We start from the raw sequence: 26498 nt of genomic DNA on the forward strand, positions 1-26498 counted from the left end.
AACAACGCTGCTTTCTGTTAAGATTTTTCTCACTGTTAAGGTCAGGTTTGTTTTTCCTCAATGTGGGCCTGGCAGATCACAAAGGCCCATATAGGCAATTATTTATTTAAAGATCTAATCAGTATTTAAGCTGGGGTGCAGATACAGTAGGTGTTGCTGGTCAATGCCAAACACTTTGCTGTTACCTCAACGGCTATATATATTTAAAGTTATAGTACCTGCTTCTCTCATCCACATCAGGATCCACACAATGAATGCTGATCATTCATCCATCAGTCCAGTCCAGACTCGTAGTGCACTGGCCTTCTTATCATCAGTAATGATTGTAATCTCATCTCAGGTTATATTGCTGATTCAGTTATAAGTCTGAGCTTTGTCAATGTCAACTAAGGAAATAAATCAAACTTGTATGGATTTACAGTTTTTTTTATATCTGTAAACAACTCCCCCCTGATTGAACTGCAATTACCTTTACAGCCTAAAAGGCAGCAAGGGTGTCCTGTAAAGTTTGCGATTTGGAAAAGGATCCAGATGGGCTTGCCAAAATCAATCTGCAGATACATTTATTTTGTGAGCTTGACTTGCCCACCTGGAAGATTCAGATTTAATGGCTGTGTCTCCAAACGTATGAGGGCTCTGGATAAAGAGGAGCAGGTGATGACCTTGTTTGTTCAGAAACTAGAATATTTGTCTCTTTTCAAACAAGGATTCAATTTCAATAATGTTTGAAGAACAATTATCGTAACTGCAGAGAGAGGGGAAACGGCATTTTGATTTTAAGACCTGCAAACTTCCCCTTATAGTAAAAGTGTCAGACTTTCAAGAGTGAGGTGGCAGGAAATTTGGTGATTTGGGAGATGCTATGCACTGCTGGAGGAAAATTAAGGAGTGTGCCTTTAAGCCTGTCCAAAGCCGTTTGAGCGTGAAATGGTATTAGCCTATTACGACGGCTGGCAGAGGATGGCATTTTAAAGAAAATCACTTTGATCTATAACAAACAGTTTGGATGGTACCTAGGGTTCCTAGCTGTCACAGGTGAGTGTCAGAAGTTTAAATGCTTGGATACAGAATGGGACAAACATTTTTATCACTAATGTTTAACAGTTTAGTAAATATACAGCAACTGTGCAACTATATAGCGTTGGCGTGACTCAAAAAACGTAGGCTATGTCCATACTCATGGGTGTGTTCAACTCATCAGACATCAAAGAGCCTGCCGCGTCAAACCGTTTAACACTTGGTGATACTTTTCTCTCATTTGGCACCGCCACAAAGCTCAGCCACGCTCCGCCACCTGGTCTAGAATGAAGGTAGGCGTTTTCAACCCTGTAAATGTCAACAAGACACCCGCTCAACTCTGCATAGTTACCATGACAACAGGATACTTGACAGATACCATGTATAATTGGAGGTTGTGGTCTGACAGAAATGATCTTGAGCTGTCAGTGGCAGACAGGTTGGCTGACACAGGTTGGCTGAGACATATATGTGAGACTCAAGATACATGTGAGTCGGGAAGGCAAAAATAACAATGTATGGGGAAAGAGAGAGAGAGAGAGAAGAAGAAAAAAGAAGAAGTAGAGGCGTATAAGGTGATGGTTGCAAGTGAGGATAAAGAACTACCATGATATAGAATGGATTAAGAGCTGATATAGAGGTGCTTTAAAAGAGAGAAAGACAAAGACAGAGAAGAATAAGGGCAGACAGGAGTAGATCTTAAGATGTATTAGAAACATCAGAAATCAAATAGGTACCAAAAGGGTCAAAACTGAAGAAAGAAAGAGGGATTTAGAGATAGAAAGTGAGAGATGGCTGGTGTACTGTCTGTGGGCATAATTTTCAGGGCAACAAAAGGGCAGGCAGGCAGAGGGGAACCGAATCCTGCTCCGTTTGTCTCCTCAAATGGCCTCTAGGGACTGTGTGAAATGGCCCTTTTCTTCTTGGTCCCTTTCAGCCCTAAACCCCATCTACATGACAAACAGTGTCACTTTGAAGCTGCTTGTGTCATCTCGGCCTATCTGTCACTCATTCCTGACCTTTTGCTCCCGCCTCTCATCTTTCTTTTTCTTATTTTTTTTTCCACAGTAATTCACTTTTTTGTCACTGTCTCCCTTTCACCTTCTGTCCTTTTCATTTATCTTTGATATCTGCCTCTGCTCTCAAAACAAGACTTTGGGTCTAAAGAAACGGCAAGGACATTTCAGCATCTCTCATGACTTTGTGTTCTGTTGTTCAAGGAGCACTAATTAGACAAAAGCTCCATAATTTAAGATTTTGCTGTTGTTACATAATACTTTAGTTGATAGTGACTTTTGACCCGTTTCAGTACACTGACATTGAAATACTGGGAAAGGCTGTTCTGCAAAACAAGATATAACCCTGAAAACTATATTCAGCTCCGGGTTTTTTTAATACAAGTTATTTTCTTTATAAATTCTTCTTCTAAACAACGCAACTGTCAACAGATAGTCAGCTAAACAATGAGGTCTCCTTGTTTTGACATGAACAGTAATTGCTGTGACCCCCCCTGCCACTCAGTGGAGTCCCACATATTATGTGTGACATATGCAAGAATCAACAGATGAGTCACTGGCACCCTGATGCCAATTACTGTAGTTTTGAAAATGCTAAAACACAGACAGCACATACACACTTATACAGAATGTGTTTATACACATCATGTATAAGTACATTTATCATACCTGGTTAAAAAGATCCAACCTCTCCTTGACCTCAGCCAGCGAAGGGTCTGCACTGCGAACTTTGACCTCTGGGTTCTGCCTCTGGGCGTGTAGACCGTTTCCTACAACTCTGCCAGAATAGCTGTGAGGAAAGGAAAGAGATATTATGGTATTTAAAAAAAAAATATATATATATATATATATATATATATATATTGCTGTCAAACAGAGGTAAATATTGGCAGAAACACAAGATATTCTGGTGCAATTTTGCTGTTGTGTTTGCTACTCTAACTGTAGGTATTTGTTATTGTGAGTTTGTTCATTGTTGATCTTTTCTTGTTGTATGTAACCATGTGTAATTATGGTTCATCAAAAAAACCACAATGGAAATAAGTGTTAGACTTCATTGTATTTTACTGTCAAATAAACTAAGCTAAACTAAGGACAGTGCTGTCCACTGATATGTTGAAGTCCTCTGCCTACACCGCAGTGCTTCTTCAACATGAGCTGAAAACCATTAGTATCTCATCCGTCAGAGACGAAACATAGAGCATGTTGCACAAACACATTAAAAACTCAACACTGCAATGTGTTTTGTGTCAGCAATGCCTTGAATGAATCGAATGTGCTCAAACATCACAGGATGCTGCTATTATGGTCTTCTGCGACTGAAAATATTTCAAATGAAAATATGACTGGGCACAGCGTGGTAAAAATGAAACTGAGACACATGGTGAGCTGGACCCTTTAATCCCTGGCATGCTCCTTGGGCCTGGCAGGGATTATAGCTGTTGATTTTGTCAGAGCTGTTGTTGAGCTGATGTCAGGGAGGTTAACATTTCTAGCAGTGTGCCTGATTTGGAAGGGAAGTACTGTAACTGTTTAAAATTAAAACATAGCTGTCGTTGTTTTGGCTGATAAATAATACCTATCATGATTCAGCACACCACAGCTCAGCATCCACGAGGGATTTACTGAACATTGTATTATTATGATAGCATTAATTTTTATACGAGCTGGACTACATCGTTATTTGTTTTTTTAAAGCAGGCCTTTAATAATGTAATCCACAGTACTCTAGCTTTATTTATTTAGCCGTCACCTATATGTGCTGCATATTATTTATTCTACTTTTCTCTCTGTTAAAGGTCACTGAAAAGGTAACGCCATTTATTAACTGTTGCTAATAAAACACACCGGCTTGTGGGCAACTGGAAATGAGTCATTACACTGAACCTAATTAACCCAATTCATTACATACAATAACTAAATGACCAATATCTCATTTGTTTACAACGTACAACCAAAGTCACCAATTACAGCAACCAGTACAATAACAATGACAACTCAAAACTGGTAGAATAGTGATTAGTTTCTGCAAATGAAAAGCTCATAAATTTACCCTGTTGCGGTGTGAAAGTGTCTGTACTTTAAAATGCATTAATATCTGGGAGACTGTTAATATTAAAACTCACTCACCCACTCTCAACTCTATTTCTCATACTTATTATGCACATGCACACTCAGTCATTCCCCTCTTCATTCTGGATATTGAGTCTCCTCAGCCTGTCCCTAAGGTTAAACACTACAACCTGCAAAGGAAATTTTCATCTGCCTCTTGAATTGTGATGTTGTTCCACTGATCAGAGACTGTCCTACTCGGAGGAAATGACCCCGCAGTGCTGGGCAAACAGCTTATTACCCATAGTGAGGCTTTATTGTTAGGCGGAAGGAGGAAGTCAGGTGATGTAGTATATAGAGAGAAATAATCCATGTCCATGTCTGGAGGAAACAATACCTAAACAATAATCTTTTCCTTAATATAACCACATCATGCTGATTCCACAAGCCTTACCAGGGACTTATTACAGTAACCATGGCACCAAAGGTGTAGTACAGTACATCTGCTGCCCTACTGTTCTTACCTACGTTGGCCAAGGTTAGATATTTACTGTAGATACATTGTTAAACTGACAGCTTCCACATATTTAGTTTTTTCTCCCACAGCCATTACACTGTTATCCAAATTAATTTGAGCATTGTGGATGCTAATCTTCAATGCGTGGGGGGAATTCAACAGTAAAAGAGAAGAATAACATCTACCACAGGCATCGAATCAACGGGTGCTTCCACAGGCAGCGCGAGGCTGATGAAATGATTATGGACTGTGTAAGTGAGTGTGTTTATATGTGATGCGATGGATGGGCACGTGCGTGGATCTGCGGTGCGGTTGTGTATGCACACACCTGCATGTATTCATGTGGATATGAGCGGAGGCAATCATAAAAGTGCTGAACCTGAGAATCTCTGTGATCTAAGCAATGTCTTGATAAGGTCTGTGCCCCTTCGGCTTGCTGAAACAGCGCTTTACACATCACGCCCATAAAAATGCAAAAATTTCTCACTTAACCCTCTGCTGCTGCACATTACTCCACATCTCCTTCTTGTTTTATCCCCTCCTCCTGCTTTCATTGCTTGTTTCTATTTACTGTATTTGCAAAGTGGACCCCCACCATCCAAACACACACACACACACACACAAACCACTGTCTGCTTTGACAACCAGTGAATTCTTAATGGCCGGCGGCTTTGAATCGTCTCTTGTCAAGATGGAAACAATCGATTGCTTTTGGGCTTTCAACTTCCCCCCTATGACATAAATGATTAATTGAAGAATCAAACAGCTCCCTAAGCAGTGGTTGAAAGTGGGGGCCAGTGTGTTCGGAAGCATGTGTGTGTCTGTCTCCAGCCTTGGCTTGGGATAACAGCACTGGCGTGGAAAAGAGCTCGTCAGATGGGATGCTAATGAAAGGGAAGTGTCAGGGTGAGTTTGGCAGGCCGTGTTAGACCTGGAACACTTCACTGCGGTCTAGGTTTAATATGACGTAAGGGGTGTGACAACTGACACAGCAGGACATCTCAGGGATGATTACCTGCTAGACAGAGAACTAATGCAGACATCAGATGTCATGATAAACTTCCTGCCAGTGGGCATGCCCCTGTTTCAAAATGATTCTCACTACAGCCCTATGTCCTAAAGGATTACAGTGTGACTGTGAAGGTAGAGCAGAAAACGGTACGAGAAAAGCGAAAAAGCTCAGCACCTAAATGATATCACCCTCTCGTGTGGTTAATAAATGGAGAGCTCTCCTCCGGTGGTCTCAAACGTTCAACCTCAACAAACATTCAAAATGACTACCTACACATGTACGGCTTCTGACTCATGGCTCTCCGGCTATTTTCTACTGAACTGACTCATTCCCCTGTGAATGCCCAATTGATGCACTCTCCTGAAGGCAGCTTTGTCTGTTCTGTCATTCCCTCTGCCTGGAGCACAGACTGCAAGTGACCTCCACTCCCCGATGCTGACCCCAAACTGAACTGTCTTGATCTTTTGAAGGCCCGCAGGAATGCCTGTGGGGCTGTGAGGCAGAGAACAGATATTCAATATTCATCTTTCAAGGTGCACAGGGAGACAACAGAAGGCATGTGTGCGTCCAGGGTGCACGTTTAAACATGCCCCTACAGTGCACTGCTCTATGTGCTGTAAGCAAAGCTGCGCCATAGCATTAATAACAACATTTCAAGGATGTGTAAACATTTGATGAGGGGTTTACACGAGGTTAGAAACAGTCAGAGTGGGAGAGCTGGCCCCTGGTGAAGTAGATTCTGATTGGTCTTTCATCTTTGCTCAATTGCAGACTGAACACCAGTTGAGCTCACAACACTCACCAGGGATTCAATTAGATAGATGTGTTTTGTGTATACACTACATGTGTGTTTCTCTTTAACCACAGGTTGGGATGATCTTTGTTTTCAATCTCTTTTTGTTATGCGACACTCATCGGAGCACTCTGAACTCCCCTTGAACCTCCCTTTAAAACAGTCAGTACAACAAACAGCTTGAAACTAGACTGATTCCTTTTTTCTATTCAACAGCAAAATTTATTTTAAACCTCCAAACCTACAATGATTGCTGGAGACTCACAGTGTGACCCATACACACCATAAAATAAACACACTGTCGATTCAGTAGTCTTGTTGGGATTGTAATTTGTCTAATTGCTTAATTGCATTGGTTCAGCAAACTCTCTGCAGAGATATCTGCCAGGATCCCAGTGGGTAAGAAGATTATCCAGTTGTATCTGCCAGTGAGATAAACGGTTGCACATAATCTCTGAGATGATTAAAAGGCAGTTTTGTTGATATTTTTTGATTTGTTTCAAAATTCACGGCAGGATTGTGGGATAGCGCATCAAGGCTACATGGTGTGCCTGACATTTTGTGCCAAGATTTTCTGAGTGAATACACAGTCTACAGTATCTGGATCTTTGCTTTAGTAATCAGAATCAATAAATCAACCTTTAGTAGCTCAAAAGCTCAATGCATCACGAGGAATGTATCAATAGGATAATACTGAATAATACAGACATATACAATGCAATGGGGGATACTTTCTGGAACAATGAAAATCAGTCTTGTAGATCCAAATATTACTTTCCACGGGCAGCATATGAGGACTAAACATTACAACTCTGCATGTTTCCCTGACATTATACAGTGATATAGGAGACATGCTGTGCTCTCTGCCTCCCAGGTCAGTAGGAAACACATCAAATTATGCCTGAGAAGCACACACATCTCCTTCGTGCAGTAGGATGTATAAACAGTCAATTACACTGAAGGGAAATCCTCAAAATGAAAACTGCCTGATACCTGACCACTGTCCATCTATGTATGAGTCTGTCAAAAAGTATTCAGTCACATTAACATTTAATTGACTGATATGCGATATAGAAGACATGATACAATTTCCATCATCCTGCCTCTTTCAAATAAAGTGTTTTCTTTGTGTGTTTCCCTCTTGGAGATGCTATCTTCTGAAAGCACACAGCATCACTGACTGATGCTTCTTTGATTAAGCGATCTAAAGCTTCCTCTCCTTTTCTATTTATTAGAGGTGGAAATATTTCCGTTTGCTTCTTTTGCAGTCACGTTTCCACATGGAAATTGATTTGGATGAATAACTCCTCTGAAAGAAACATCAGGCTGAATCAGAGCAAAGTGGGGAGGGCAATGATTAATGACTGAGAGGGGATGAGGTTGTTTTCATGTTGGAGTGTGTGTATTTTTGTGGCTGTGGGTGGTACTATTTCAGCTGAGGAGGGCATTGGATTAGTGCTGGTGGATACTGCTGTCAGGGTAAACAGCAAATTGTTGGTTCATCATGATTAATAAAGCCTCTCCACACCCTCCCACCCGCCGTGGGTATAGGAGATTGAACAAGCGCCGAGTTACTCACAGTGAAAGGTTATGATTACTACACAATGGTTCAGGGCAGCTGTAGTATCTGAAGATGTCATCATTGAGGCTTTGGCACTTTTTTTTGTGAAATTGTGCGATTTTTAGCCACTCTATGGACTATTTGCTGCCTTTTCAGAGCCCTCACCACTCTACACTATAGCATCAAAGATAATTTCACTTTCAGGTCATATAGTTTATTTGTCTGTTCCACTGCAAAAGTCTATCCACTTTTCCTGCAATGCACACTGTGACGCAGTCTAATCAAGAAGTTGCGATTTTAAAGGAGGTTTAGTTCTTGCTCTGCCGATTTTTTCATTACAGACACAAATTCCATTAATAACCGCGTGTTACTGTGTATGGGAAACACAGTGTAAAATGTGAACTTGCTGCTAACGTCAAGGAGAAAGCAGCTGCCACAGAGTTTTAAAATAGATCCCTCTTGAAGTCTACTGTGCATATTTGAAGAGAATGGATACCTCTGGCCCATCTAAAATAAACAGAAATATTATTACACTATACACATTTAATTATTTAATTTCGTAGCCCTTCTTTTTATGATTTAACATTCTGTGATTTACACTCACAAGACAAATATATATTCAGATATTTTAGTACCAAAAGAAGAGATTGGCAAGAAGAAAAAGACTATATTTTCATACTTTTCCTACATTGCCAACATGCTTTTCACTGAAGCTAAGACCATAGTGCTCATAGTGCCACTTAAATCTTCATTCACACTGGATTAATAGTGCAGAACAAAAAACATAAACATACTGTAGAGCAAACAGTGCTTGGGAAGTACATTCATCCATCATTCAGGCCACAGTTTCTAATTTTTAGATAGTCCATTTGTCCATTTGCACGTCACCAGTCTGAGTTTTGTAATTTGTCAATATTCTCCAATTTGTCCAGTTGTGCTTTTTGCAATCTCAATTTACGTGTCAGTTTTTTCCATTTTGTAAATTGCTTCAATGATTGTTAGATATTGGTGCTTTGTTGGTGGTTCTACTCCCCCAGTTCCTTGAAATTGCTTTTTACTTGCTACTAACAGTATTCTAACAAGATAACTGTCGCTCCCCATTACACTTTCTTCCAACGATATAACTCACATCCTAGTGCTGGTGTTGTGTAACAGTTCATGGAAAATTGTGTGCCAATGACACATTTACCGCTGCTAATTTGACTGTTTTATTAAGTAATATAAGTCTACATAAGATGAAAACATACACTGTATATACAGCTCATCATAACTCTGAGTAATATAAAGGATTCCAGCTTTCTCTTCCTCTCCACTGGAAGAGGAGGAGGACCTAAAGTCACAAGTGAGGCCAGTAGTGAGTGAGAGCAAGGGAGGGGTTGAGTAGATGCTTGTAGCCAGCTAACTTTACGAGCAGGGCTTGGACATGTTGAAATACTCTGAACAGGAGGTTTTGTTCTGAAAGGCCAGGCTGTTCTCACACACACTGTGAGCTTAGCAGTCATTCACTGCACTAACACTAAGCACATGAACAGGCAACTGGTCAAAAGCCACTTTGCAAACATTTAATCAACATGACATGATGTATGTGCACATGCTGTCCGTTGGACAGTAAACACCAACGTGTGCAAACACACATACGAATGTTTCGCAAGACCTACCACAAACCCTCCTCCCAAAGGCTTGTTTCCAGTGATAAACACAGTGAAAATAAACATACCAAACAATGAGGTATATACAAAATTAAACACTGGCTTAATCTTTGGCTGCTCTTACAGAAGACGTACAAACTCCTGGCTGCAAGCGATGTGGCTTTCTGTGCCTCAAAGTCAACTTTATTAGAGCGGAGATGCTCTGATCATAAAATGTGCAAGGAGAAATAGCACGGAAATCAGGAGAGGTTATCTACAGGGCAGGCAAGCTCAAACAATGTGCTTTTCTGTCTGTGCTCTATTCCTCTCATTCACCTCCCAACCCCACCTCTTTTTTTTTTTAAATGATCTCTCCAGCTCATCAAGAGTCTTTAGTTCAAGTCATATGTTCTTCTTCCTTTTAATTTCTCAGCCCACTACCACAATATCCAATTAAATTGTGCTTCCTCTCTCTGTTCTTTTTGCTGTCCTTTGTAACGTAGCTGGTAACCACATGAACATGCTAAACACCACCAGTAGCTGCAGTCGCTCGGAAATCTCGGCAGTACATGGGGCATGCAGTCATGGCTTCATTTAACTCTCACTCTGTTCCCAAGAGACACGTGTTTTTCCCCTCTTTATGTGTCCCCTCGTGTCTTTCGTCCTCACCTATTCCTTGTTCCACCTGGCAGCTTGGGAGATTTGGAGCTAAAACAGTTCTAGCTGCTCTTGTCCCAGTGAGACATCGGCCTAATGGACGTTCAGAAACACTGGGACACTGTGGATAATGAGGCAGACTTGGAGAAAAGTTTCCCAAGTTTAACAACCAGCAAAACTCAAAGAAGCGTGTCAGATTTACTGTAACTGTTCAGTTTCATTAGATTCTTTTGATTTATGTGATTTCTAGATTTCCACTGCTGAAAGTAGAAATTTTGACTGTAGTTTCCGAGCAACGAGAGTTCAATTAATCCGTCCAAATTCTGTGAAGTTCCCAGTTAATTTCTTTAAAAGCTGAGTCAAGGATGCCATGTGATGTTCGTAGACCTGGCCGCTGGCCCAGTGGACCCTCTGTCATGCTTTCTTTCAGTCTGGCAAGCTTCAGTATATTGAGCGATGAGACAGAGATGTAAGGTGGAGTCAGGCGGGGTCAGAAAAATAAAAGAGCAGCACAGGCACAGCAGTCATGGTAGAAACCCCAAACAAGATCAACACAGTCAGCTGCTGAACCCAGCAATCTCATTTCTCTTGTTTTGAAGCGAGTTGGAAACTGTTTTGGTGATTTCATACTGACTAGCTGTTCCTTGTGTCCGCATGACTAATCATGAGATGTTGTGATACTGAACCTTGTTTTGCCTACATAATCAACCATGGTTAGTCCATGAAACTGCTTTCTTTAGGTAGGACTGGTGATGTCACTTTTACTTGAACCTAGCAAAAGTTGACTTTTTGACCTACGAGCGACCCATTTAAACAATGCTCAAATTCTGTCTACTTGTGACCCAACACCACAGGTTACATACATATCTGTCAGTTGCACAGTTTTTTCCTTCTGGTTATTTATTTATTTATTTGTTTTTTTGGGAGGGGAGGGGGTTACAGTATTTCACAAAAAACTAATACTAGTAGAAATAAATCATCCTGTGACCTCTTAAGAGAGTAATGGGGCCTTAAGTTGAACTCAGTGACCTAAAGCAATCGTCACAAGTGCAGAAGACATGCCCTTTTACAATTGATGATGGGGCTCCACACAAACATAAACAGTCCACAGGCTATTTCTAACTCTACTTATTCTACTAACTGCAGGGTTTTGTCATGTCAGCCAGGATGAAACATTTTAGTCCAGGACCTTAACATTATTGAATCTGTGCAGTTTTTTTGTGTTGGACTTTACCTGAGGCATGACACCTGTGCTGGGATGGCAATATATCTGTCCTAGCGGTGCTGCGGACCAGTGAAATATATGGCTGTTTATGGCTGTGTGGTTTGGTTGGAATTACACACCACTATGTTGGTCTCAACTGCTTTGCCACTTCTTAAGAGGTCCCAGGGTGATTTTACCAAGACCAGGCTGGTTTATTGAGTGGTTGCAACTGTAACAGCTATATGGTTGAAGGTCCAATGGCTCATATTACTCATGGCTATTACACACTGACAGCCTGTCCTCTACAGTGCAGTAAAAGGTGTTAGTGCACTTATGAATGGCTCCCTTCATACTGCATGTTTGTTTTATATATTCTTTTCTAATGCCAGCAAATACATGTACACAGTCTTTATTGGGGCAGGTCAAGTATCAGATCAATATTCTCCCTCCATCCTGTTTTCAGTTCGCCCATCACTGCTGACACTTATCTCTTTCACTGAGCGCCCCTGAGGGGAATCTAGCATTCATAAACAATCATTAAATCCTGATTTCCTTTCATTTGTATTATGCACATTTCTCTCTCTTTACTGTGACCAGAGGTCCTTGTGGTGAAGCGACGCAGCCTATCTGAATGTTTTCTTGTCTGCTGTGTAATCAGAGTGGCAGTGTGGTAGCTGTTGACTGGACATCTCTTATCAGATTGTTGGGCGGATGGAGATGAAAGCTGACCCCAGCCCCCTCTGAGCCAGCAGACCATGGTGCCATGGAGATGTGGCCCACTGCTAATGGCAGACTGGAAATTCTCTTGAGGATCGGGATTTCCAAGATTCTCAGTGCCAAATTAATATAAACAAGAACTGCTGACCATAGTTACACTTACACTTCCTGGATACAGCCAGTCTAAACGTTTAAATTTAGAAAGTGGCCCTAGTCCTTATTTGTGGTTGCAAAACCACCCCAGCCGTAGGCTACTTCAGCAAGTACTCTGTCTTCTGGGTTTACCCCAAGTCTAGTCCTGCCTCGGTATGCTCTCTAGGCCACTGTGACCTGGGCCAACCCTCAGGATAGTCAGAGAGCTGGAAAAGAGACTGAGCAAGAGAAAGGGCAGTGAGTTTAAAGAGAGAAAAACAGAAATATGAAAATGATCTATGAATAGGCACAGTGATTTACTTAGCAGGGGTATATACTTACAGGTAATCAAATACTGTGATTACCTTGTACCCAAGAGGCGTTTGATATTTATCATTAAGACTCTTCTACCTGTCTCTTTCCATTTCCGTCTGCTGACGAGGTGAAGTCTGCAATATCTAGTTTGGCTCATCATTAGCCCATTATAGGCCTACACGTAGCCAAGCATGTTTCATTTCAAAGCTACTCCAGGCTAATGAACAAGTATCGATTTATCTAACAATCACAGTAACTGCAAAGAGCTGAATTAATTTGGTGTAAGTGACTCACTCTTGGCAACAAACTGCTCTCGCTGCTGCTTTTTTCCTCACGTTCTCCAATGCACACACATACACACTCTGTCTCTTTCATCCCTGTGGCTGTGTCAGTAAATCCTGACATTAACAGATCCAAAGCTGCAGCACGATGTAATGTATACACTCATCTACTCACGATAACAGCTCGTCAGATCCAACGCATGGTCTCTGTATTTGGTTCTACCTTAAAACGCTCACCCCATATGTAGAGGCTACGGTCCTCACTGCAGTCGGCCCCGGTTCCGAATCCCGCATCGGGCTGACCTTTACTGCATGTCATTCCCCCTCTCTCTGCCTCCCCATTTCCTGTCTCTCTCAACTGTACTATCCATACAAAGCTCACAAATATACTTAAAAAAAGCCTCACATGATGACATTGAAGGTTTAGTCTAATGTAAAAAAAAAAAACACAAACAAGAGAAAAGCAGAAATTAAATACGGTAACTCTAATTGAACTACATTTTAGTATAATACCAAAGTGTGTCATCAGACTTTGTTGCTGGTTGACAGTGAAGTAAAATATGCTTCCACACTGCACCCTTGTGGCTAATATTATGTACTGAATGCTGACAGTACCTAATGTTTAAGGTAATGAGCAGTTCTTGAATTTTAAGAATGACTTGACTGTCCTGACAGTGCCTTCAGGCTAATTTGGCACCAGTGTATATTTAAAATGAAAGACAGGGCTCTGACAAGCCTTAAGGGCATATTTATCTGACAATCATCTTAAACAAAGCCTGACTATTCAAAGTGAGAAATCTAATATGACTAAAACTCCCTAATAACCACTGGTAATGTGTAATAAGATAATCAAATCTTAGTCTTTGCCAGTTTTGTGCACTGTAACTAAATCCAGTTGAGGCAGCACATATTTCACAAGCTGTAATTCACCCCATCTCAAATCAGGCAATAAACATTAAACCAGTGAAATTGTGATTCACCGCTTTAATTTTCAGCTAATTAAACACAATGTCCTTACAGGAAGTGAGGAGGTGCTTCTACCCACACTCCTCCTCCACTACTACAAATCAATGTAACTACTTGCTCACATGAAAGTGAAACAAATTGCAAAATGAAGAGCTTCAATTTGTCTGTCTCTTGTGCCACAGGCAGACAAATGGAAACCTAGAGGATGACTACAGTGCTTAAAGCTGGTAGCAGTTCCATAGATTACAACTCTAATTGGTCTGTGGTTTGCTTTGAGGATATTCCCAGGCCTGACTGTCCCGACTGTGTCTGTCGCTGGGTGTAACAGTTCCCCACCTCACTGTGTCTCCTGCTCCGATGTACCAGCAGACATACTGCAGGCTGAGTCAACAGACCACACAGACTTCTGGGAAAATGCTGCACGGCTCCATTAGATTGAAGGAATACGAAAGTAATGTCCGCTCTGCCCACACATGAAAATCGCATGCAGACAGCAGGGCATAATTTCCTGTCAAATACAACAATTTTTCTCTGTGTACGCCGCCACACACTCACTCAGCTGCGCTTTCCCATCTCTGTGTTTCCCACAAACCCGCACAAATAACCTCATATGTGTCTGACTCAGTTACACAGGTCTGTTTGCAAAATGTGGTGAAATTACTGGTGAATCTTCATGAGAAAATGTCCTGCTTTAGAAGAGGAAATATCACGTTCTGCCACTCAGCAGTAATCATGGATGACAGTGAACCCACTGCTCACTGTTAACTATAAATCTATATCACACACAAACAAGTCAATTGGGTGTAAAACCGGGGAATTCAGAAAGAAACAATTTTTGATTCAAAAAAGTATAAAAAGAGTTTCTCCAAATTGCATTGATTTCTCAAATATATTTTTTAAACTTTATAAGCAGTAATGACATGACACATCTGCTTCAGTGACGCTGACTCCCCAGTAGGTGGCAACACTGACCTATTTAAATTCCAACATCCACCACACAGCTCAGAAATTACAAGGATATAATGTGGATGTATTTGGAACAAAGGGATAAAGGATGTATGACAGAAAAAGTGAGGAACCATGAGGCCAAAGATACTGACACTGTGTACCAGTGCTAGTAAAGATAGAGGATGGATTTAAAAAAAGATGTCAATGCTGAAGGAAGGAAGAAAGAAAGAAAGAAAGAAAGAAAGAAAGAAAGAAAGAAAGAAAGAAAGAAAGAAAGAAAGAAAGAAAGAAAGAAAGAAAGAAAGAGACACAGGGCGATGAATCTATCCCCCCTTCCAGCCACATGCCCACATGCCGAGGAGGGCATAGATAACTGAGGTTGGGTTGGGGGAGGGGGTGGGGGGTGGATGGTGGAAGGGCAGTTGGTGTGTGGAAGGCAGACAAGGGCAGGCAGGGGCAGAGCCAGGAGAGTAAACTATGCCCCAGAGCATAGACGAGTGGAGTGGACTCTGATCCTCTGGTGTGGTACGACCACCTGTTTGTCTGTCTGTGTGTCTGTCTGATCCGGGCCGGAGTGGTGTGATCTACTGCTTCAAGTTGACAGCTTGAGTGTACACTAAAAACCAGTCAGGGGGCTCACCGCGGATACAGCTGAATATATCCTAAGTCGTGACTTTACGTATCTTATTTTACATCTGGATGTACAGTACAGCCTGGTTTTGCAATCACACGGTGTCTCAGTGTGTACAGTACAAAGTGTCAGAAACATGGACAAACGTAGAGGGAGGCATAACGCCACATCTGGACTGTACTGTATATGCTGCATGTGTAAGCAAAGTCAAGTCAGCACAAACAGTCAACTTCAACTTCAGGCTGTATGTTTGACTCAAGGCAACAAACATGCACTCAGGCGCCCACATACTCAGACATACCCGCAAAGAGTGGCGAGGGCTTGCGAGGGTGTTGAGTGAGGGGGTCAGGGATCAGACTCTGTTGCCGCAAAGGGCACGTGGGATCACAACTTAACCACCCTCTACCATTAAGACGTGCATACACAGACAACCACACAGTACATTTATGATGGCAATGTGCACTCAGAAAAAAGCATACACCCTGTGAGAGTCCTGGGCAGAAATGGTCCCAAGACACTCAATGAGATGGACATTTGAGAGTACGTATATTGTAGATGAAGAGATAAGGCAGCAGCTCCAACTGCAGCTATCTGACACCAGAATAACACGTACAGGATTATATACAGCAATGTTGTGCAAACTTTGTTTAAGGTCACGGAGTAAGGGAGTGACTGTGCAGCAGACAGTGAGAAGAAGGGGAAAGGTCAGGGAGCAATTATCGAAATGAAGTCGGGCAGATGGTAGCATTGACAAACAGATGGTCAAAATGACTTTCTTGGCGGAAATCCCAGCCATAACTATCATGTTTGTCATGATCAGGCTTATCTGTCAATCAGCCACAGGTTGGAAATTGGACACATCATCATAAGTCAATCAGTAAGATGAATCTGAGAGATCGAGTTTGGGTTAAGAGGCTTGGGGAGTGTAGCTTAACAAATTTGTCCCAGGAGCTCAGACTCATTGGCAGTATCAATTTTTTTTAATAAGATTAGCCCCTATCTGGCATTTTTCAACAGGTCTGGCCACACGTAACAGGTGCTTTTCAATAATTTACCCCAGTCAATAGACTAAGATTATTTTGTACATTTGAGACTCTACCATGATTTCCTTCTCTTGGGAGTTTGTATGCAGCAGGTGACAGTCTGAAGTTGTTTACAGTAGGTGTCAGCTGTGATTGTGGCCTTGCCTGCTGGAAATGTCATCAATGATCTCTAAGCATGCTCCTCCTCTGGTTCCAATCTGAGATTACATTTATTTAAGTCACAAATACGTAATGTTTTCGTAATGTGGACCACAGCTCTTCCATCAATGATACCTTTGATGTACAAACCTGCAGCAACAAATTTGATTGGAAAACGCTGTGTTCATTTATTGTGGGGATCACCAATAGGTTTGTCTTTCTAAATGAATCATAAACTTCTACTGACTGTAGATCATGTTTTTTCTTTTTACCAACAACAACATCACATTTTTTTACGGTTATTATTACTACAGCTCTGGGTGAATCTGTCTTGTAAAATGTGTTATTGGCAACAGTAAATGGTTTTGTGTCTCTCTTTCAAATACAGAGTGAAGTCTGCATACTGTTAAAGCTCCTGAAGTGTTTATTTATATGCGTTTCGATCGCATGGATCTTCGTCGAAGATCTATGCAATCGAAACGTTGATCCCTACAATAAACACTTGAGGAGCTTTAACAGTGTGCAGACTTCACCCTTTTTTTCCCGAAGTTTACTTGTTTGTTAGTCCTGCACCTGCAACACTTTTGGATGTGCGTGCTCTATCCCACTATTGTGTTCTCTTTGGCTTCTCTCTTTGTTCAGATGCTGTGGCTCAGATGGCAGTGGGATGTTTCTGTTGCCTATCTGTCCAGCTATCTAACAATAATGACCTATGCATATTTGTTTTTTTCCTGCACTGTCTGTTTCAAATAATTTGTACAAAAAAAGAACAAAGAAAAAGTGATGGGCAAAATATTTTGGCTCCATTCGCCACAATATGCTCCACAGAGCGCTGCTAAATGGAGATGACTCTCATCTTGAACAGGCCGTGTCTGCCCCTTCAAATCCGTCCTGATCTGGGAGCCAGATCCTGTTCACATTTTGTCCTTCTGTGTATCATTACTGACAGTCCCAGTCAGACTGACCCGGCCGGAGACATCCACGCCATGCAAGACATTTGACCTAGACATGGTGATTCGCATTGCTATCTTTCGTGACTTCACAAGACACATACTGTCGAGGGCCTATATGTGTCCATCCAGTTTTGAGTAAGGTCAGGGTGTTGCCCTAACCTTTGGGTTACGACCTAAGGGTCAGGGTCTGAGCAACAGACAAATAAAAAGCTATTTCTGAAAGTCAAACAGTTTCTTCATAACTTCCGTCTTACACCTATTTTGTTTAGATATATGCATCAATTGGCAGGTTGCTGAAAAATGTGTGTGTGTGTGTGTCTGGCAGCCTATGGATATGTATATGGATGTATGGCCGTACGGAGATGAGTAGGTGGGTGGCTGGGGGGACTTTCCCTTCATTCTGTAGCTCTTCCGTGCAGAGGCCGCATTCCCAGCACCACTCAGGGGGCTCCAGTGAGCGAGCCACGACACCAAACCCACCCGGAATTCTAGGAACGTTTTCCCTGTGGTTTCAGGTTACCACATACACACAGCGAGCGCAGATCACAGGCACACACACAACACGCTCCACAGTAGTGTACTGTACTTTTGTTGTTTGTACAGAGTTGGATTTGTTAGCTTTCCTGCTCTCCTCCCATGCCTGTCATTCGTTTTCATTTTAAACTCACATACTTATCCATTGGGTTGGACAACAACTTGGACTGACCTTAAACCTGCCGTTGGAGTTAAACCAGACATGTTGTTCGGATTCTCACTCTGATGGTAAATACCACATGCTGAAAACTTAAACTTGTACTCAGATTCACACTGAAACTCTACAGGGAGTACAGCCTGTGCTCACTGCAGGACCCAAATTTCAAACTCGCAGGTCTACACTGCATCACACAAAACTTCAGCTAAAATTCAGACAATCAAGCTCCAACTGACGATGTCTGCTGTATCCCCAAGGAAGAAGGATAACGGTGTCCCCTAAAAATAGTAACTACAGAATGAGGTTCAGCCCTGTAACTCAGATGTGAGCATGCTGTGTGAGTGTTGACGGTGTCGGCTGCGTGAATGTGTGCTGTGTCTGTGGTACACAGAAATAGTGTGATAGTATATAAGGCCGTAATCCCATGTCCGTACGGCTACGAGCCCTGTGTTAGGATCAAAGCAGAGGTTTGAGGGTGGATTTTCTCTGCCTTTGAACACTGTTAAAACACACACTAAACTGAGTAAGTGTGTTAATGATACGGTACGAGTGAAACACATGAAGCCTTCATCATACCATGAGCTGCATTACATGGGAACTGGTTTTGTTTTTCTTGGTTTTAAGTGCACTATCAGTCAAACTTCATTACTTCTAATGGTGGCAAATATGTAGCTCACTTTGGTGCCACCACTCAAATTTCCACTTCTAGAAATTTAGTTAGAAAGTCACGTGAAGCTGCCAGCTGAGAAATATGACATAAAATGTAACCTTTGATCTTGCATACAGTATTATGTTTTAAAACGTAGAAATCAAATTGAAATTCCTACACGAAGGGAACAGACTGTGTTGACACAGACAGAGACAGCTCTTATATTGTGACACCACGATAAGAATCAGAGCATTTGCGGAGAAACAGCAAAGCACTTCATTGCATACTTGTGGTGTCTTCCAAGAGCAATTTTATGACACAAGATAAAATTGCCTCTAAAATTCAGGGTTCGTCCTTAAGGACTCATGGGTGACTGTTTTGTTTTGAATGTAATATCTGGGTGGTGTGGAGTTGGTGCAATAGCACATAATCAGTGGTGTCGACATCGACGAGGACCCATTTTGTGGGTTTCGACCATTGTTCCCTTGGCGTGGTCGGTCAGAATGCATGTCAAACTGTGATACAGAAAAGGCTACAGTACCACAAGCCTCACACACACGCACACACACACACACACACAGGACAATGACATGCAGACCACTATTGACTGGCACCCAGACACGCTAGCACTGAGGACTTCAAACGGGCTCATAGAGGCAATTAAGCCACAAAGACAGAGAGTTCTCCTAAAGCCACTGCTTCCTGCTGCCACTGACCTACATCTCTTTTTTTTCTCCTCCATCCATCCAACAGTCCATCTCTCCTTCTATCCATTGTTTTCTCATCCGCCCTTCCTTTCCCTCCTCCCCTTCATGTCTATCTCCCCGTTTCTCGTCCTCCTTGCCCGCTATAAGTCTGATGCCTTGCCAATGGGCCAGCGCAGAGGTTGGTGAGTGCACTATGTCAACCTCACCCAGTAGGAACTGCTCCAGTAAAACATGCCGGCCTATTGTGGCATTTTAATTATATTAGCTCTACCCACTCCACCGGCTGGACACACAACAGACGGGAGAGGCTGTAAAACTGTGTCCCTTCCATAAAAGTGATGATAGTGAGACTGGAAGGAGATTTTTACAAATACACGATGTGCACAAGGCACACCATAAACCCCAAACTTGAGGAGGCTGAAACACATAAACACTCTTCACTCAGAGGAATATAAAGTCCCAAACTGGCAAATAATTGTACAGTGAGGCCGACAAAATCACATTTGCTTACAAACAACTGCAGAAACTATCTCCTAAGACATTGTTTCCCCATTTTCTTGTGTGTATTGCAACACATTTAGAAACACCATAACTCTAGACTCTCACAATCCAGGCATTTCAGCAGAGAGAATAAATAACTCACAGTTACTGTAATATGATCACCGTTGTTTTCTTTTTCTGTTACATGGACACTCACACACACACACACATACCCACACACACACACACACTACAGAGATGCAGGCCCAAAGAGAGAAAAGTCTAAGCAATGTAGAGCGGGTCATGCTGAGGTCCCAGGCAGCAGCCCAGGGTTATGGGAAAGGGATGGGCCACTGAATCACAGCTAGGGACAAATAGAAGAGAAGGATTGTCGGGGGGGCAGAGGAAGGACTAAAAAGCTTGTCGTGAGACGTCAAATGCAAATGGCAGAGGTAAAAGGGCAAAATGCAAGAGAGAAAGAAATGAAAGGGTATAAAGTCCATATTTCCATGGCTCGTCATTACTGTCAACCGTTCTCATGACTCAGTCGCTGCTGCCTGGCGTCATGTCTACATTTTAAAAAAGAATTGACAGATTCAACAGACTGAGCTGCTGGTGTTCTGCTGCCACACCACAGGCCTGTAGGCACATATGCACAGCACACACAGGCTTGGAGCAGAGGATGTCCTTCCTAGTAATTAATTTATTGTCCCCTCTGCCAGAGTTTCATTATCCAATTCCCTTACACTTGCATTTTTGAGATTGTCTGACCCAAGAGACTGATACAGAGAAGGTAGAGGAGGAAAAAAAAGAAGAAGCTATGGCTTGATGGGACTGGAAGAAGTGAACACGAATGTGAGGGGTGAGGGCTTTGCCCAATACAGCACTCTCGCTGCTTCTCCCTGCAATAACAGAATGGATTCCAGATGTCAAAATGATAAACAAATGGATTGTCATAACCTTATAAAAATGCAAGGCATTCAGAAGCACTCACACTGCTGTATTGTCTATAGTACGTCCCTCTGAGCTAATCCAGAACTTTTGAATCATCCCTAAAGTATAGTGATGAGTCAATGAGGAGTTCTTCCCAAGTACTCAAGAACACACACATTCAGACACACACACACACACACGTGTGCGCACACATTCACACACAGCCAGAGGGGCATACACCCATTTATTTTAAGATCCTCAGCAATCTGACCACATTTTGACATCCCACCCTGAGGGTTCAGTGGAGAACACATTGAAAAAAAAATCTGCCAAAAAAGTACAAAATTGAAAAAAACTAAAACAAAGAAAAAAAGTAATATATTTCTCCATGCCTGATGATATTGAGGGAGGTTGACCTTGAGGTTAAAATGAATGTATCTCCACATATAGGTCAGAGAAGGAAGTGAGCTGTCCAAAGAGCATTATAATGCCTTACTGCTGATGTACTTGGCTGGAAGTGGATTATTTCTCTTCCTCCCTCCAGAAACTCTACCTGTACACATTGTGTAAATCAGCTTAATACAATGCAAATCCCAAAAGACTCAGAAGGCCTGACTGCTGATGAACTGCCAGACTCCATCTAAATCATCAACACTTGTACTGTATGTAGAACTTAGGCAAAATTAAAAACAGGGAGACTATTCAATCCACTTTTTGTTTCTTTTTTTTTTTTTTTTTTACATTGTTCTATTATAACATCAGCTTTAAATCTAAATGACATATCCTTCCTGGATCATGTCATTTAATCAACTAAGTCTAAGGCTGCAGGGAAACCAAACGCAGCAAGTCCACCAAGCACCAGCAGTGCTTCTCAGACTGATTTTGTATGTCTGCTGCATAAATCCAAACAATGGTTTCTGCACATTGTTCTCTGGTGGTTGCAATAATTGTTATTGTTGAAGTAGATTGCTGCATGAGCTGCGTCTGAGAAACAGTGAGTCTAAATCCAGAAATAAAATGACATACTGCACTTCCTTGTTTAAACTATGGCCTCCACTTCTTCACCTGACTGTGCTTTTGCCACTTCTGGTGTTGATTTTGCTGCTCCTCATAAAAATGACAAATGCCCACAACAGATGCAAAGGCTGATTGTTGAGCACCATTCCACTCTTTTCACAGTCAAATTAGTAGCACTTGCACATGCTCCGCTTCCTGGATTGTGACACTGATGCCAAACATCTGTCCTCCATGCTCCACCATGCTCTTTGTTGTCGGATTGGTGATGGTCAAAGGAGTTATATTACAGACTCATCATGAGCAAAACTAAACCTATACCGGGAGAATTAATTGAAATTCTTCCCTGAATTAAATATTATTCACCTTAATTTGCCATCCACACCTAGTATTTGGTGTCTGGTTGTGAGTGGTTGACATTTGTTTTCTACTAAAACCCTCCATGTGTTTTCAGTCGGGGAGCCGATCATGGCCTTTATGGAGTCAAACAGTAACTATATCCAGAAGGATTGTTTCATAACTTCCGCACATTATCTCTAAGCATGCGACAAAATCTCAAAAGGGCAAGACAAAACAGGAATAGGAATGGTAATGATACATAATTTAAGCAAGGGGAGATGGCAATTGATTATTACGATTTGTGATCAGACTACTACAATAGATTTACAGTAACTGGCAAATCTAAATAAGGAACGTGGTAAGTTTGGTTGATCTTATCTTCCGGAAAAGATGGTGTGAAGTATTCACACATGTGCTGTTGTAAATGTTCAGAGATGTTTGAACACATGCCAACACGCACTTTTGGTTGTAAGTACAACTGCTTGCCCCCCGCTCACCCTTCTGTCATCAGATGCTGAATAAAGAGAAGAAGGGAATTTCAATCCCCAGTGCCTTTGATGTGCTTTGAAGTATTACAACATACAAGTGTGTGTGTGCGTGTGTGTTTGTGCTCCACACATGTGGATGTGTGTGTCTCCTTGTCCCAGCACAGTGTGATTGTGTCTGAATGAATAACCCCTCCAGCTGTTGAATAGCATATGGATTTTATGTGGATTGATATGTGTGCAAGTGTGTGTGTGTGTATCCTCCTGCATGTGGCTGAATGTGGGGGAAACCCATCAAGTCCTCAGAGGCTTTGTGTGTCCACCACACAGGAAGTGAGAATATGACATGAACTAACATGATGGCAGCTTAGCATGTTCATTTTTGATCCCACCATTCCTCTCATCCTTTTCTGCATCTCTCTGTCTCCCCTCCTGTCATCTCCTCTGCAGTCTCTCATGCAGCTTTCCCAGGCATGGTGCGGGCAGTGGCAGAAGCAGTGGCAGCAATGTCCAAGTCTTTCCCATGCAGCCTCATAGGAGGGTCTTTGTTTCCCCTCCAGGCTTTGGGGGTCCCCACGGCAGGACTGTGCCCCACTCCACTGACTCCACAATGGGTCTTTATTTGCCAAGCCCCCCCCCCCCCCGCACAATCACTCCACCATGCTTCCCTCATCAGGGGCACGGGGAGGCACAGGGGGCACCACGGCACCAAAACGCCAACCCTTTTCATGCCCTGTCCGGCCCCTCTCTCTCTAAAACATGCCAACAGAGTCAAATACAGTGGAAGAGGTTCACTGAATAGCCACAAGCCAATGTGAGCAGTTTATGAGTGGTGCCAACTGTCTCAGTAGGGTACTGTTTTCTTATTCAACCCAAGAACACTTGACACCGCAAGCAAAGACCTGGCTCTCACCAGGGAGTGTGTGATAACACACCGTTACAACTCATTAGCAATGTTGCTGAAAAACCAGTGGCTTTGGTAGTACGAGTGACATTCACACACTCACACTCAAAAAATAGAAGTGGCTTTAAATACACACAAAGAGGCTGTTCCTTGACAAGTTCAGCCAGAGATACGGTCGCCTCACCCTGTGTTTATGCTCATATGTTCCTGATCATGGACCAAGCGCACACACACATTGGCTGCCTACTGTATTTTGCGTGCATGACACACTGTCACAGGCCCTGATGAATGGGTGGTCTGCTCAATATGTCTCAGCCATTGGCAGATTCTCCGCAGTTGGGAAGGGTAGGAGAGTGCAGGGCCAGGAGAAAAGAAGGTTAGAGAAAAGGAGAGAGGAGAAGAGATCCAAACTAAAATAATGCTCAGATCCTGAAAGCTGTCGTTAAAAGTGTTTACAAAATGCGTATGTCTAACACTGACGATTATAAAATAAGCCTACGACATCTGTACATTTGCCTAATGTCTCCTCATGTACTCATGTAAAGTTTAATGTATGGCTTAAACCATCAAGCAGACAGAGGCCAAAGGATCCTGCAAACACTCAGGGCGGATTGTGGTGGAAAAGCATCCCCAGACCAATGTCTTCCTCTGTCAGGGCCAATATTGGCAGTGCCAAGAGCTGAGGTTGTCATGGTAATGGGAGCCAGTTTAGGGCCACCACAGAAGAAGGAGAGCATAACCTTGTCATAATTGTGGCCTGAGTTTCTAGTGTTTAAGAAACAGATCCAGCAGGAGGAATCGGTTACAGACTTGCATTGGCTCAGTGCTCTGCATCAATTCTGTGTTCTTCTCATGCTGACTGAGAAACACACAACCACACACATACACACATATACAGAGTGAGAGCTCCAGTCTCTCAGAGATGGACCCAAAACCATAAAGAGCAAAAGGGCCCCAGGTCCACACCTATAAATCAGCATAAAATAGAAAGCTCATAAATACAATAAATATAACACAGAGAAAAATAATGGCACAGATAACAGTTCATTAACTGAATCTAATACAAAGGAGAAGAGAGCATAGCAACTATTTGTTCTATCTGCATTCACTCAGTGTGGAGATGGATTTAATAAATTCCTTATTTCCACACTGATTAACAACAGCCATACACGCTGACTAACATACCCTGACATTATCCTGCACAAGCGCACAAACACGTGCAGAGAGGGTCTGTTACTTTTTCTCTCAAATCTCAATATATTCAAAACTCACAGTGCTCAATGCAATTCAATTAGGGCTTTTAAATCTCAGGTGGATCAGGAAGGATGTGTTTGAAAGATGCCAAGAGCCAGAATCTCCTGTCATTTGGAGGAAATGAAAGATCTCATCCGCAAACTCCTGCTCTGCCAAGAAACCTGTTTATGCAACTACTGGCCACAGCAAAGCAATGCAACGAGATACAAAATGTTGCCTAATCATGATGAACGGCAAGGAGCAACATAATGCCAAACTTAAATCGCACTTGCTTTTATACAAACTGAGACAAACAATGGATTTTTGGGCACGTAAGGTGACAGTAATATTTATGTTTGATGTATTTCTTAAGGAATACAATTCAATTGTGATGATAGACGAAAATCTGGATTGAATTTGATCTTTTTTTATTTTTTTTATCAGTAACAGCATTAATATGGTTATTTATAGTTCAAGTTTAGTGTGTGTGTGTGTGTGTGTGTACCTTTCCACCACATCATCTCCGCTCCAGCATGTGGAGTCGTCCACTACGTTCTCCCCTTCGCACAGCATCTCTGGTAACGCCGCAAAGAAGGACTTGTAGCGCTGCAAGTACATCAAGAACTCCCTAAGAAAGAAAACAGAAATGTGGGGAGAGCACATACAAAGGTGTGCGATTTAACACATATTGTATCACATGTCTTTCTTCAACACTGGGAATGTTAGAAAAAACCGAGTAATGCAATGTGTCGTGTGACTGTGGCATAAGTGGCCACTGGGCACATATTTAGGACAGCTGGTGGCCACACTCCTCAGTATAATTCTTTGGCATCATCCCATTAACATGAAATAGTTATCTGTATCCCACTCAACAATATATGCATGTGGTAAATAACACCTAGTTATAATATTAATGGTGGCAGAAAATGAGCGGCTTTGAATGTGACCATTTCTCTAAGTCGGCACATTTTTTTCACTACTATGCCGTGCGGTGCAGCACACGCCTCACCAGATCAGCTAGCACATGTTATCGATATAGATGCTTTCATCGCGAGCAAAACAATGGCATGATATTTTGATCTGACGCATATTGCTGCCACCCATGAGACTGAGCAAAAACAGCAGGGGTCGTGAGAGGTTATGTGCTGAGTCAGTGCAGTGTCGGGAATCACTTCTCAAGAGCAACAGATGATGGTTTTGTAAGACATGGAAAAAATGCACGAGTCACCCAAAACACAAAGATGATCAACTGTTAAATTAAATGAAAATGTCACAAGTATATAAACCAGTCAAAACATTGAGCTGTCATTGCTTGATAGACTGTGTGAGAGATTGAGAGGAATGAGTCCCTTGGGTTCATGCTTACCTAGAGAGCGTTCTCAGACTATGTTTATTGTTCTTGGAGGGTTTCAGGGGGAGCGAGCTGGGAATGATGGGAGTTGAAGTCCAGGGGAGATTGTTGCAAGCAAGTAGGATGCAGGG

At 42.2% G+C, this 26498-nt stretch overlaps 1 protein-coding gene across 2 annotated transcripts in view; it reads right to left on the minus strand.

Moving 5' to 3' along the window:
• The window catches only part of gpc5c (glypican 5c), a 96917-nt gene that overhangs the window by 29163 nt on the left and 41256 nt on the right, over positions 1-26498 (minus strand). Inside the window, exons 5-7 of one of the 2 annotated variants that reach the window (XM_085803662.1) lie at positions 26383-26439; positions 25522-25644; positions 2703-2823 (exon numbers count right to left, since the gene is read on the minus strand). In XM_085803662.1, the coding sequence (XP_085659788.1) occupies positions 2703-2823; positions 25522-25644; positions 26383-26439 (301 nt within the window). The remainder of the gene's footprint in view (positions 1-2702; positions 2824-25521; positions 25645-26382; positions 26440-26498) is intronic. The other variant, XM_085803663.1, reaches the window with a different exon arrangement.

This window comes from Trachurus japonicus, chromosome 17, assembly GCF_045865225.1.
Source record: "Trachurus japonicus isolate A0001 chromosome 17, Traja_1.0".
In the NCBI taxonomy this organism is placed as follows: Eukaryota; Metazoa; Chordata; class Actinopteri; order Carangiformes; family Carangidae; genus Trachurus; species Trachurus japonicus.